General features: G+C 40.0%; 1 protein-coding gene across 6 annotated transcripts in view; it reads right to left on the bottom strand.

Annotated features, from left to right (window-relative positions):
- SYTL5 (synaptotagmin like 5) overlaps positions 1–15356 on the bottom strand; it is a 95650-nt gene that overhangs the window by 30745 nt on the left and 49549 nt on the right. For all 6 annotated transcript variants that reach the window (XM_071430319.1, XM_071430318.1, XM_071430317.1 and 3 more), the window contains exons 4-8: positions 8637–8749; positions 7248–7377; positions 5255–5380; positions 2317–2446; positions 434–563 (exon numbers count right to left, since the gene is read on the bottom strand). In XM_071430319.1, the coding sequence (XP_071286420.1) occupies positions 434–563; positions 2317–2446; positions 5255–5380; positions 7248–7377; positions 8637–8749 (629 nt within the window). The remainder of the gene's footprint in view (positions 1–433; positions 564–2316; positions 2447–5254; positions 5381–7247; positions 7378–8636; positions 8750–15356) is intronic.

A 15356-nucleotide genomic window follows, 5' to 3' on the forward strand; every position in this document is an offset into this window, starting at 1 on the left:
GACAAGAAGTCTGTGAGGGGCTGGTTCTTTGACCACACATTGTTTCCCAAATTTGTTTCTGGGCAAAGTGGGTGTGAAATGTAATGGCAGCAGCAGAGTAATATTATATACAGGTAGTATTTCATACAGAGAATGACTGAACAACATGCAGTTGTGAATGAAATCTTGTAAGAACTCTAAGAGAATGTGATTTACCTAACAATTATGTTGTACCAATGTTTCTGGGGTAAGGATTCCTATTTTTAATGTAAAACTTGTGAAGGGGTATGAACTTGATTAGTAAAAGGGAAGTATTTTCAGAATGAACAAGCTTATGAAACTAACATTTGGTCTTTCAACATGTTTTAGGAAGGAAAGGAGCAGAGTCACAAGAATGGGCATAATCCTGTGATAATAAAGGCTGCCAGAAAAAAGAAAAATACTTAATACTTGCCTGATGACAAAGATATCCTAGAAACTGCAATGGAAGGTGTTCCAGATGGTTTCCTGCAGTGCTTCTTTACTAAATCTTCAGGTACACTTTCACTTGCTGGAATAATCATGTCATTTTCCAAGCCTGTGTCCTGCCCAAGAGGAAAAATGCACAAGCCATAAATACAAAATCTAAGTTTATTCACTATTAATTTATAAAAAGCATAATTTCTATTAGATTCCAGAACCCCAAAGCTCCTTTAACATCCAGTCTATTACTGAATATATTTAGATTTCAGTCTAATCTGCTTTGCTTAGCACTGGTGATGCATAAAATTAGCACAAAGATGCAATTCTTGCTTACATTCTGAGTTTGCAGCTGAAAAATCAGAGTAAAATATCAGGGACAAGAAACACTCAAATCTATTAGAAGCTCACTCAGCTCATGAATCAGAAAAGAAAGAAAAGAAAGAAAAGAAAAGACAAAACCTATGGGTTTTGTACTAGCACAATGATTTTAGCCAGGGCAAAACCAAATACACTTGAACTAATTAAATTATGCCAGTATAACCCCTTAAATAAAGCCAATATCCTTGACATCATCATGACCTCTTGCCTACCTGTAAAAGAAAAGCTAATAACATAACTCCATCTAAATTAAATGGATTTTTCAAACAAACCTAATGTACTTGAAAACAAGTCAGTCTATGTGCCAATAAGAATATAAATAAAACAACTATTAAATAAAAATAAAATAAATAAAATAAAACAAACATTCATTTGTTTACTGCCCTCAAAACTGTTCTTCATATACATTAACTTATTTTTTTATCAGACAACATATTAGACCATGTATCTGGAAGTTAGAAAGAAAATTGATGTGTTCAACAGTGCTCTAAGCACTCTTCTACCTTTTTCCCAAACTTTAATGGTAAATACCCCACAAGAGGCCTAAGAGCATATGAGAGGAATTGCTCTGCTAACGTGTTTATTACACATTTTGTGTTATGGAATAATTTTTGCAGAGCCCTGTGTCCAAATCCAGGAAAAAACTAAAATCAGTTTGGCCTGATTTTCTACAAGTGCTGGACTTGCAAAATTCCCCTTAGCAGTCAGTGGGAGAATGCCAGATTGTGCATGCTTGAAAGTCACATCCTTATTTTACAGCACTTACTCAAGGCTCCGAAGTGCCAAAAATGCTTATTCCCATCCCTTGTGACTCCCAGTTCAGAATCTGTAACTCATTATCTAATGTTGGACATCCACAGCAATTTTTAGGCAAAAGAGAAACACCTGCCAAACCAAAAACTGCATCACTGATAAGAGCACGAGGAGCTCTGCTCTGGCAGGGCTCTCCACAGCAAAACTGAGGCAGAAATCAGACTTTCCCTATCAGGGTCATTCTTATGGATGCAGGGTCGATCCTGAGCCAGAGGAATAAGGTGCAATGACTCCATGATTTCAGAAGGGTGAACAATTGCTTTATTAAGCCACACTACATTATTCTACATGCTATACTATACTAAAACTATACTAATGTATTAAAGAAAAACCCGTGACCCTTTCAGACAGTCATGACACAGCTTTGACCTAATTGGTCAATCAGTCCAAACAACCACCAGCAGAGTCCAATTAACAAATCCCTTTTGGTAAACAATCTCCATAACACATTCCACATGTGCCAAACAACAGGCACAGCAAATAATGATAAGAATTGTTTTCTCTTCTCTCTCTGAGCTTTCTCACTGCTTTCCCCAGGGAACATCCTGGCAGGGGGAATGATGTATCTCTCTATTCAAAGAGCATGTGAATAGCACACACCCTTGCTGTGCTGCAAATCAGGCTCCCAGGGCAGACCCAGCCCAGTGCCCCCGTTTGGTGCCCCGAGCCCAGCGCCGCCCTTACCCCGCTGCAATCCGCAGTCATGCTGCGCTTGGGAGAGCGTGCCAGGGAAGCCTTGGCAGTGCTGCCTCTGCCCCTTGCATGTCCTGCAGCAGCCCCTGCACTGCTGCTGCCCAGGGAGAGCGTGCTGCCTCTGCAGGGGAGACAGAGGAGGGAAGGGTTATTGCTCTGAGCAAAGCCAGGCAGCTCATTTAGCAAACCACGGCAAGGAAAGTGCTGTGCTAACTTTGTGAGAGTAACACAGCCCTGATGGGCTGGGGCATCACCTGGAAAGAAAAAGCACAGGCAAAGATGAATTATGATTGCTTTACACCAAAAGTCATACAAGTATTGTCAGTGCTTCTAGCAGAACTGCAGGTGCCTGAAATGGGCAGCTCTTGTCCAGGCTGCAGGAGCTGGCTTTGTCCCTGTTCAATCCATACTGCATTCACATCCAGCAGGAGGAGAGATGACTCCTGCAGCCATTCCTACCAGGCTGTTCCACTGGTGTAAAGGGAAACTGCAGTAACATGACACCTCTGGGCTCTTCTACAGCCAATTTAATGCCAGCACTATCTCCAGAAAATCTAAAACTCTAAAATCCTTGTCTGTCTGTCTGTCTATCTATCTATCTATCTATCTATCTATCTATCTATCTATCTATATCTGTCTATCCATCCATCTATCTCCAGAAAAACACCCACTTATTCACAGTCCTGTTTCTACGTAGTTTTTTTGGTGATGTGGTTTTTTTTGTGTTCAGTTATGACTCTAGACCCAAACCAGCTGACTCTTTCAACCAATGTAGAAATTTAGGAAGGTTGGACAGGTCTTCTTGGAGATTTCACATTAGTAAAAGTGGCAAAAAATCATCTGTGACCAGCACACCAGACTCCAGTTTCTGTCTAACATCACAACAGGTGAAAATTTTTGCATGGAACATTTTCTGTTAGAAAACACTGGTAAACCCATGTGAACACTGAGGGTAAGAAAGGGTAATCTGTTGCACTTTTTAAACCTTTTTAAACAGCAAAAATTATTTTTAAATGTGTCCTTAGTTCTTATATCAGTCTGCTATTAGAGAGAGATTTGACACATTTTATACATGTTAAGTAGACAATAGAAAAACAGTGTTGTGACTGTGCCAGGCTTCTTCTCATGGTAGACAAGACCTGAGTGCAGTGGGGTGGAGTGCCTGTGTGAATGAGCCTTAAATTCCCATACTATTTCTCCTGTGAGTATCCTGACCTGATGCAGCCTCCCAGTTCATTCAGCAGCAAAAACATTTACAGCATTCAGCAGTAAACATTTTTGCTGGAGAAAAAATAAACCAGGAGAAGAGGTGAATTCATGGCCTGGGTTTTCCTGTTCCCAGCTCAATACATCTTCTCTTAAACAGAAACATTAAAAAAGAAGAATTCTCTCTTGGTTTCCCTGCTGGTAGGTGAAATACTACCAATTTTGATGAAGTTGCTCTGGGCTTTGGCAAAGGACACCAATTTCACTAGGTGAGAATGAGATGGCAAGTAGAGAAGAAGTTGTGATAATGACTCAGTACCCCTTAATTTAACAAGTCTTGCACTCTGGCTCTGAGAAACAGCTAGAAAATGATTATTTGTGTGAAAGTGAAGCAAGGCAATCAAACATAAAAGCTGTCTTTGTAGACTACTTCACTCCTAAATCTGTACAGAGTTTATCAGGTGCTGAATTCCACCACCCCAACAAAATTATTTTGCTTCATTTATAGTTAACTGCATGATAACTTTCTTATAGTCTGGCACACAAAAAGAGCTGCACAGACCTCTCACAAGCATCCCTTTGTCCTTATCCTGGTAAACTCTCAGAGGAAGCTACTAATATTGCAAAACTTCAGTATTAATCAGCACAGACACCAGATTCCTGAGGTTTTGTTTCCTAGATCATTCACTCATCTCTATTCTATTCAATGAAAATGCAGAAAATGAGCAAAAATTTTACTTGTGGTCTCATAGAAGTCAGGCATGAGTCTGCTCTATAGAAGGCCTAATAAGCTTAGTGAAAAAAATAGTGACCTGGAATGATTAATGAAAACTAGCTAAAAGCTGGATTGGCTGGTAGGTGCTGCAGCATCCAGTGGAAAAAACAAATCAAATTATCAACTGTCAAGAAGATTGTGACCATCAGCTTTAGACATACTGCAGAACATCTAGAAATTGGGATTTGAATTGTAGGTAACAGAGAAGCAGGTTCTTCCTTGTACAAGAAAGTTTATCTATGTGCATACTAAACTCCATGATGTTCCTTTTACCTGTTATCCTTTGTTTCTGCATATCTCTTTGGAAACACGAGTTTAGAGACAGGAAACTGCTATTAGAACTTACAGAAATTGTTATTGTTTTGTTAATCCAAATTGTACAATTGCTAGGTGTGTGCACCTGAACAAAAAATGTGGGTCTACATCCAGTATGGCTGTCTAACTGAACAGGGAAATAGTGAGCTGGTTTTTGGCTTCATTTTGAAGGTAGGACATGCCAGAAATGTTGCTCTTGGAATTTTATAATGCCATCAGAGGCACTAGCAGAGATCTCTTAAGCCCAGAAGAATGATAAAATATCTGGGACAATAGTCATGGACAGAGAAGAGCAAACAGCCTTTGAAGAAGAAAACATAAATTACAATCAATTAACATTTCATTAGTAAAGAAAACCAAGGAGCCTCAGTTCTGTAACATGAACACAACTCATCCATTAAAATCCAGAAAACAAAACCAACGTGCTGACATCGGTCACCAGCTGAACACAAGGAGAGTAAGATACGATGAGTGGAGATAATGTTTTGGTTTGTTGGGTGTTGTTTGGTGTTTTTTGTTTGCTTTATGAACATAAACTGTGTTTCTCAGACAGCACCCAAGCAGACAGAGCAGCCCAGGGCACTGCCCCTGCCCCAGGCCGGTCCCAGCAGGGGCTGTCCCGGCTCTGCTCACCTCTCAGAGCCCGCAGCTGATTTGCCTCCACGCAGACCTGGGCTTTCAGCCTCTGAGCCTGTGCTCCTTTCACCTTCATCCTTCCCATAGGTGATTTCTCCTTTGGTCACTGCCCTGATAACCCTCCTGTTGAAAACAGGGAATAAAAGATTTTCAAAGTTGGGATGCGCACAGTCCGGTAATTTAATCTAACCTATGGGCAGCTCTGGATATAAAGGTCAACAGAGCACCAAGTCTGGCTATGAAACTGGTTGCTGGGGGAAAAATATTGTATTTACTACAAACTGCATTTTAAGACATCAAAACACTGAAACATTCCTTCTATTCAAGCTTAGAACCAGAACTGCCTCTTGTGAAAATTAATCTTTTTTTTTTTTTGGGGGGGGGGGGGGGGGTCATTTATAGTTAGCAAAGTATTTTTGACTAAGTGTGTCTAGAAAATTATGCTATATGTATTTTCTCATTAGATATTTCTAGAATTATATGCATCAGATGCCCTAAACATGCCATTCCTAAAAAACATAAATCACCCCCTTATCCTGCAAAACATGGCCTAATAGGACAGAAATGAATGAAATTAAATTTTGCAAAGTAATCGTATTCCTCATGACCTTACAAACCATGATAGACTGATAAGTTATCCCATCACACTGTCAGTAGCAGCTGGCCCCAAAAGAGCCTTGCTAAAACAAATCCACTCATGAGATACACGAATGTGGAACCTGAGGGAGGAAGAAGCAAGCAAGGAAGAGGAACAATAGTGAAATATTTCTAAAAGAGGCCACCAAATACACTAGGAAAAGCAAGCCAAATTTTTGTAGGATTAAGTTTCTGTTGTGGGGAATGCCACAACCAAAAACATTTCTCTCCACAAAAAGAAACAGCAGCACTAAAATAAATAACAATTGTAAAAACAATTGTTTCTTGTAAGGGAATATGACTAATTAGTTTGCTTAAAGGATTTAAATGGAAGGAGAATTAGAAAAGTAAACTTTAATGCCATTTACTATAGCTAGCACTTAGCATGACTCAGAGTAAAATCTAGGTCTATTATAGAGGATTCCTTAGGCTGGTTCTTTTTTTCACTGTAGTTTAAGAGGCCAGAGGCATTCTGATGCTCTTTTTCGCTATATTAAAGAGAGATAAATCACTGGTGTTAATTTCTGGAGTCTCTGGAGCTGGTTATTCCATACTCATCTCTCCTTACAGTAAAAAACCTTTACAAGTAAAAAACCCATGGAAAGCATCCACCTGCCCTATCTTTAGGATCCCTGATAAAAATGTGTTCTTCCTTTCAACAGAAACAAAGTTTTCCAAATACCATTGAGGCTCCAGCCATAATATGAATTTCCATTCAGGTTTTCTTCCCACTCACCCAATAGCCTCCAGCTGGATCCAGACACCACCTGTGCAACCACACAGTCAATGCAGGTGCCTGTGTCCCCTGAGAGTGAATGCCCCTCAAAGGGCACAGCCAAGCTGGGGTGAAACCCTGCAGGATGAGCAGCAGCAGCTCTGTTTATTCACTGTAACACACAACACTCTTAGGCTGTACTTGCTCAGCTGGAAGCTCCAAGGAAAGCCTGGGAGCCAAACTGGCCAGTATACATAAAAAACAGGTCCTGCAAATAGCAGTTTTTGCATTTGCTTCTCTGGCAAGCCTGCCTTTAAGGACTCTCTGTTACCTCTGAGTAGAAACAAGAAAAATCCAAAAGTAAAATTGACTTTTTTTCTGCTACCTTTATAGCTGAAGGATAATTGTTGATGCATTTCCCAGGAAACAGCAATTTAATTACAGTAAGTATGCCTTTAAATGAAGGCAGTTTCTAATCCTGGGGAGTTTGAGGCTGATGTGAGAGATTGGAAAAACTCAAAAGAAAATCTATCCAACCATTTACAGCTGGTTTTAGATTTATCAGTTTTCAATAAAAACCCAAAACCCAGAAACAAAAACAAAAACCAAGAACAACAACAACAAAACAAAAGGATTTACCCAATCTTTCTAGGTCTGCTAAAGACAGATTTGTGCCCATTTGTGGAGCAGACTGGTGCATCTGGCTTTTCTTCTTTCTCTTGGGGTTGATTTTTGAATGTCCTTTCATCATCTGTATTGGAAACTGTGTCTGCAGTGGAGGGAGAAGGAAAATAAAAGGTGAACTTCTGCACAAATTACACAGCACGTCAAACAACCTACAAAAACAGATAATGAAAAAGCCTTGGGGGATCTTTGTAATAAAAAAAAACTTTGGATTGAGATGTTCCTCATTATCCACTCTTGAACTACATTTCCAGATTTATCAGTGACAATATTTAATAACCAAAGGACCTGAAATTTAATTTTGAAATGTACAGTATCTTCTGTGTTGAATGAAAGAATGTTTTCATAATTAAAATGTTTGTTCATCTAGGAGCAAGGTATGGGAAAATGGCTTAAATAGATTTTTCAATATATCTATCAAGTATTAAATAATGGAATACCCAATCTCACTAGTGACATAATATCAAGAACTTACACACTTGCCAGCTTTACAGTTTCTGAAGGGAAAAAGGTCTATATTTTGCAAGGAGCAAGTTTGCACCATGAATTTTTTCCAGTGGCAGTAAACCAGTCCCTCCCCTTATAACCTAGGGGATAAAACTGGGCATAAATTCTGCATCTGAAACAGATTACCCAACAGCTTCTGTGTTCAGAGTGAAGGAGTTAGGCGAGTACCAACCATCAGCATTCAGGAAAAACTCCAATTTCTTACACCAGTGGTCTTGTGGTACCCTGCAAGGTACCAGAGCAGCTCACACACCCCGGTCTGGGCTTGGCCAAGACAGACAGACAGACAATTTACTGTACCTAAAAGTGCAGGTGCAGCTTGTTTGAGATACCTGGGCAAAAGGAAAATCTGAATACCAGGTAGCCTGGATATAGCCCATGATCCAACAGACAACACAGGAGCTCAAATTCACCTTTCTTCTTCAGAGTTGAAAAAGAAAATTTGAGTGATTTTTACGCACCACTGTCACAAATAAGAGAGCCAAAGGCAAAAAAAATGACCAGGCTGAGATCTCTCCATACAGCCAAACTTCCTAGCAGGAACTGAGAACAAACTTTCTCAGTTTGGACAGTGACTTTTTGGACAGTGAGTTTCCACCTGTTTGGACAGTGAGTTTTTCAGCAGCTCCCTATCTCCACAGAGATACTTCTTTCTTTATATAGGCCTTACCTTTCCTGAATGTTAGTAATTCATAAATCACTCTATAGGCACAAATAAAAAATCAAGATTAAAATACTGATTATACTTCGGTCAGGAATAAAATACAAGTCAAACACTCAAGAAACAAGTTTTTGAACTTGTAAAGCACAAGTAAATCTCCCTCTCAAGGTGCCTACCTGGGAATTTGTGAAGGATTGACTGTCTGACAACATCAGTTCCAAGATTTGATTGTTTGAAGCGCTTTGCTCTCTCTTCAAAAAACCATTCCCCTGTCACTATCCGTAGCTCTCTGTAAGAGGAAAATGAGAAAAGCCAGAGACACAAACACATTAACAAACTTGGCCAACCACAGCTACTGCAGTTCATCAATCAGCTGCCACATTCACAAATTCTGGACAACATTTGCACAGTTTAAAATAAAGTGTAAAGAGATTGATTGTAGAGCTTTGAATAATAGGACTCTTAGCAGAAAAATATCACCTTACTTTGTGAATGGAAAGGAATTTTTAGCAGATGGAAATTTACTTGGCAAAAAAGTGTTCCAACCACGTTTACAAGATCTCTGTAAATACACAGAACATTCTGTCATCCTAGTCTTTTGTGAACAGCTCAGTGTCACAGTTTCCAATATCTCCAAAATGACAAGAGACATGGAAACAGCAACACTGGATTGAGGGAGAAACTCCCCCACCAAAGCTCCAGCCAGATGAGTCAGCAGTTCATGGACCCTACGTGGTTATAGAGAGGTTGCTGCAAGTCCATATCTATTTTTCATTTCTAGTTTTATATGCTGACCCTATCTGCAGTTTCTTCACATGGCAATGCTGCTATGAGTTAGTTGTGTGCCAGCAGCTCAGAGCAATGAAAGTTTGTCTTTGCTGCTGTTCTGGATAATGCTCCTCTTTCTGTTTTCAAATTCTTTTACCTATGCTAGCAATTAAGAAAACCTGTACTGGCATTGCTGGGTTTTTTGCTGGGTAAGTTTTCATGCTGGTTGTTTGCCTTTTCCTGAATTAGTTTCATTATGGCACAGCATCACCATTTCTACTGCCTCACTACACACAATTGATGGTTAAAAGCTACTAATCATGAATACTCTAATAAAAAACAAATAAACAAACTAATAACCCCCAAACATTAAAAACTGATTTAGCTCCAGACTAAATCAGTTCCTGCTTACTGTTCAAGAAGAAAACTTTCAAACCTCTACTGGAAAAGAAATCATCCAGTCCCTTGGGCATGAAAATTACTACAGATGGATTTAGAGCACTGATCAATATCTTCACTATTAAGTTATTTCTGAGTCATGCCTGAATGCAGTCTTACTTGAGAAAATACTAAAAATTACAGAATAACATCCTGACACTGGTGAAAAGACAAATATTATCAGTTTGCCCTAACCTGTTAATGAATCATGCATCTTTCATGACTCACTAAAAAAAAAAAATTAGAAAAATCAAAATCCCAAATACATGTCCAGAAGCATAGAAATAGATTATTGCCTTATCTTGTTGTTGCAGACTCCTGGTGAAAAACCCCCCATAATTCATCATCACGATCACTCAGTCATTGTGAAAGGTATTAAATAAAATCTTTATGCTTCAACTGGGAATTTTTAAATTACTTCTGTTGGTTCCAAACACTGAAAAGGATTCACTTCATTAGAAACTATGCCTGGCCTGCTAGTGTAAAAAATGGTTTTTTTCTCAGAATGTGTATTTTCACAAATCTCTAACAGCACTTACTTCTCTGTGCAGTTATTTTATTGCAAGACTTATGGCATGTTTAATGTTTTGTATCAAACCATAAACCTTCCAGACCTTTCACTACACCATCAAATTCCATTGCAATGTGAATGACATATCACATTGCAGTATCATCTATCCAGTAAATTTGTTTTTTTCCTCAGTTACTACCAAGTTTGACCATAAAACTCCACAAGTGCTGCTTTCTCCTTGGATGGAGATTTCACCCATCCCTGATATCTTACCAGCAATACTCAACTTGGTCAAGGTCAGACAGAACACTGCCCACATCCTTATCCAGAGAAGCATCTTCACCCTTCTCCAAGCCCTGACACCCCGAAGGAGCTGTGACCTTCCCCCAGGGCTCCAGCAGAATTGGAGGCTGCTGCAGCCAAAGCTCCAGGTTTTACAGCCAAACCCTGCAATTCCTCACACAGCCCTGGCAGTGACACCCACCTGGGTTGCTGTGGCTCATGGAGGGGCAGCTCTTTGCCACAGAGTCCCTGGAGAGCCATCCCCTCCATTTTCTGGCCAGATGTGAACACTGATGAGGGAGAGGAAACCTCTGGTGCCTCCTGCATCACAGCTCCCCAGGGGCTTTCAGCCTGGCTGGAAGGGTGGCTGGGACCAGAGTGTGCTTGTTTTACTGTGCAGCAGTTTTGTGATCTGATGTGGAAATTTGAGCCTGCAATAGCAGGACCAAGAGCTCAGGGAGAGTCCTGGGGGCTGGAGAGACTGAAGGAGCTGCAGACAAGGAAAGGATGGTTGGGGCAGCTGTGGAAGGAGACCAGGATGGAAGTGGATGGAGGACTTTGGGCTGTGCAAGGAAGGAGGCAGGTTCTCCCTCAGCATCCATCCCTGGGAGAGGGCCCTCCTCTCCTCCATTCCACTGTGGCCTGGGATGTCAGAGCTCACCATCAGACTCCTCCTCTGTGTCCCCACTCCATCCCACACCATCCAAACAACCTCTGCTGCCTCTCTCTCTGGTAGGAAAGCAGCCTCCAAGATGGGAAAGGCTGCAGCAGGCTGGCAAAGAGGAAGGAGAACTGCACTTCCCCTTCCTCTTTCCATCCCTGTGTAACTACTGACCCAACACTCATCTTCCTCAAAACATGAGCTTTGCAGGGAAGGGACAGATGACAGATCAGTTTATTTGGGCAACAACAGCTGATCCCTTTTTCTTGTGGCAAAGGATAGCTAAGCAAGCTACTTCTCTTAATAGTCTCTGCTATCTGCAGCCTGCCACTGTCAAACAGCCCCAAATTACACAGCTTGTGCCCTCTTGTTTAGCCAAGGAAGTTCCAGGACATTGCTGGCAAATACAAATTGGGCCCCAAGGAAAGAAGAGGGTGTAAATAACTTTTTCAGGGCTGAGCAGGCAAAGGAGTGTGACAGTCTCTACAGTGGCAGAGCTGAACCATGTGCCCAAACTGAATTGCCCACCTGCTTCGTTAGACTGATGTAATTAAAATCCACCTTTCCAATGAGGTGCCAGCTCCTTGCCAGGGATGCTCTGAAGAGGCTCACACCCACTCTGCTCTGGTTTCACCAGAAGAATGAGGTCTGAGGCAAAACACAGACAACTGCCTCAGCTGAGTCACAAAACATGGCAAAGAGAGAGAGATTTGCCTTCCTTTAGTCAGGGGCTTCACCCCTCTGGCCAGCCCTGCTTGTCCTCAGTGAAAGGGGAAAAGCAGCAAGCACTGACATCCAGCCATTGTGAGTGCTGCATGAAACAAGAAGCCTCAGCCCTCACTTCAGACCTTCATCCTTATTTCCATCAGTGTTGCTGTCTGTCTTCAGATCCTAAATTCAGCTGGCAGACCCTTTTTTGCAAAAATGTCCTTACTCAACAGATCATTCCTACAAAAACATCACTTTCTAATCAAATAAAGGGAAAATCCCCAAGCTTTGCAGATCTGAATTTCTAGTGCACTAGTATTGGATGTATTTTCCATGTATGCTGAACAATTCACACAAAGACTAGTGTTCATGTTATCTTTATCACTCATACATGTCAGGAGTACCTATTAAAAGAATTTTTGCTCTACACATAAATAGAAATTATTTCAGATCAAATGATTTCCCAAGTCTCTGACTTGAAGTTTGAATTTAATAATTGCATTTGACATTCTGAATCAAAAAATTGAAGAGCAAGAGCTAAACACTCTTATAATAATGTTATTTTCATGCAATTATGACAAGGGGAGTCTCTCTCCTACTGAGATAGAAGCAAGATGCACTATTTCAGATACAGGATTAAAATGAACCCTTTCTGTCTAAAAAACTGTTTCAGGTGAAAAGAAACGAGGGCTTTACTGAATAGCACATTGAATCAGTGCTTGCAGGTTTGGCTTTGTTGTTTGCAAAATGGGCCCAAGGTCCATGCAGACTGCAGATCATGGTATGTGAATGCATTTCTTTACTTTCTCAGTTAGATGTAGCTCATAATGTAAACAGCATGTGTAATTTCTGCCAAAACAGGATTTAGACTGGCCTTCCAAGGTGTTCAACAGATGCTGAAGTCAGTAGCTTTAGAAAAAAGGAAAACAGTGTTATAAATTGTAATAACAGCAATTTTTGCATCATTGCTCTTTCCTGCACCCAGAACAGCTAGGAAGATTAATATTCAGGCAGTTCAGCTGAGTACCAAATAAATCCTTCAGGTATCTGCTGAAGTCCTTCTATGTTAATTACTGATCCACCTACTCCCATCATGGGAGAGGGAGCAGTTTACAGCTCCCTGCTTCTTCCCCCTCTGTGATCTCCCACTAAACAAATTAATGACATTCTGCTCAGTTTAGAAACAAAACATAACCTATGGCCTGCCCCTCAAAAACTCAGATTTTCCACTCTCATTTCTGTGAGGCACTTCATGGTTAAATGTCCCAGATAATAATAAAAAAATCCATTTCAGATGGAAAGTCCCAATTGTTACTTTCAATTATTTCTTTAGGGCAAAGCCCCACATTGGTAAAACAGTTTCTTCTCCATTTAATCATCTTGTCTAACTCACATCCACAGCAGATGCAAAAGATTCAGCCTACCTTCCTTCCATCTCTGTTCCTCAAGTTATTTTACTTCCTTCTCAGGAAGAAAATGTGGGGAAAAAGGCAAAACCAAAGGCTGGATAAAATTCAGCCTGTCTTTGAACATACCAAAGCCTTTATCACATACCCTCACATACCCTCATCTTTGTATTAAATTCCACACAGTATTTTCTGCAACATAAATTAATTCCACTGTAAGTTTTATTATGCTGTGAGGCCATTAGACAGAATTTTTTGACCCTGTGGAAAGAAGGCAAACTTGCCTAGAAGTTACTAAAATAAAATTATAAGAAATTTGAAAAGCATTTGCACAGTAAAACATTGGAAATGCCTCTATTTTTAGGCTCCTAATGGGAATAAATGTTACTAAGAGATTCTGATGAATTTTCCTGACATGTTAAGACAGCATAATTATTTCAGAGATTAAGATAAATTTTCCATTACTGCTTTGTTCTGTTGTAATAACTTGGGCTAACTAGACATTTGACATATAAATTCAGTGCTCTCAGATACCTAGACACCCTTGCAATGGGAAGTACAGACAGCATCAAGGTGTGAAAAAAGCCTTTCAGAAGACAGCTGGAAGAATTTTATTTCCCTCAATTTGTTGATCATTTTGTCTGCCAAATTTAAAACACAAAGTGATCATAACTTAAGAAAATGTAGGGGGAAAAAGATACTTTAATGGAAAGTTTCTCTTTTAACACCCATGTCTGAAAGCTCCTGATGACCTCAGCTCCTTTTATGGAGGGAATGGAGCAGAAACCTTCCTCTTTCAGGTGCATCACTACATACAGGCTTGATTTACCTCATTAAATAGTGCAACAGCACAACTATCAAACAAAATCACATGGATAAGGACTGTCTTGTTCTCTGACCTTAGCTGAAGAACTGAGTTTGGCTGAAGACTTAGCTCTAATCCTTCTTGACCTGTAAATGCTTTGTCTTGAGACTTTCTATTTTCCCTGGTAATAGCACCCATAGGGGGCAAAATCCAACTAAATAATTTTCTCTTTGTGGACATTCAAGGGAGATATCATTTGACAGTAACTCTAAACTGTAAGACAACTTACATATAAATCTCTTTGTTATACTTAAAAATCCTGATGAACCTCTGTCACTATTCACATTCAAATGTCATTCCTCAAATTCACTAAATCTCTTTTTTTAGAATGTAATTAATGTATTGTAACAAGCTTCCCCATCACCAGAAGCTGTTTTTCAGGCAAGTCTGTCTCTGGAGAAATGCAGATGAAATGCTCTAAGTGTTATTTTAGAGAAGTCAGATTCTCTTGTTGCCAGATGATGTTCTGATTGACAGATGAACAAAGAGACTGTATTATTAAATGAACTGGTATCTCACCCCTACAGCCAGCATCATATTATTATGTTGTGCTTGGGTTTTTTTTAATTTTTCAGATAATAATGTTATGTTTTACCACATACTCATAAAATTGGCATCTTGAAATTACTGTTCTTCAAATCAAAGTGAGCAAGCTTGTAGTTTGCCACTGTTTTTTTCCTTTTTTTTGGTAGTGGGACATAAATCCACCATAACTCTTAAAACAATAACAACTTGTGATCCCAGGCCATGTGACAAAATGCCCTTTCACTGTTCTGAAACCATCCCAAACTCCAGTGTTAGGACTGGACAGGCAGGACTCAAAAAGCTCATAAGGAAAGAAATATCAAAATGTATTCAACAAAGCAACAGGCAGAAGGTGACATTACCTCCATTCTTTTTATTGACACAAGTTGTTTCTGCAACCACTCTGGATTATCTGTGTAATTCATGGTATTTCTGCAGTAATTTGTGCAGTAGCTGTCTCTTTGAATGAACACACTTCCCACCCCATACCAGACCTTCTGCTCTGACACCAAATGTACTCATGAGGTTTTCCAACAGTTCTGAAAATCTTCTGGACCTATTCCTGCAGGTGTAATTCATGACTATGAAGAGGGCTTGTACAAGCTACTGCTATAACCACCACCTTAAATAGAACTTAAAGGACACTCCTGAGTACAATTTGGGGAGCAGAGGCATGAACTAGTACAGCACCAAAATTGTAAAGGGCTCACAAACACTTCTCCCTGCCTTTTA

This window comes from Agelaius tricolor, unplaced genomic scaffold (assembly GCF_023055355.1).
Source record: "Agelaius tricolor isolate 1412-34295 unplaced genomic scaffold, bAgeTri1.0.p SCAF_7, whole genome shotgun sequence".
In the NCBI taxonomy this organism is placed as follows: domain Eukaryota; kingdom Metazoa; phylum Chordata; class Aves; order Passeriformes; family Icteridae; genus Agelaius; species Agelaius tricolor.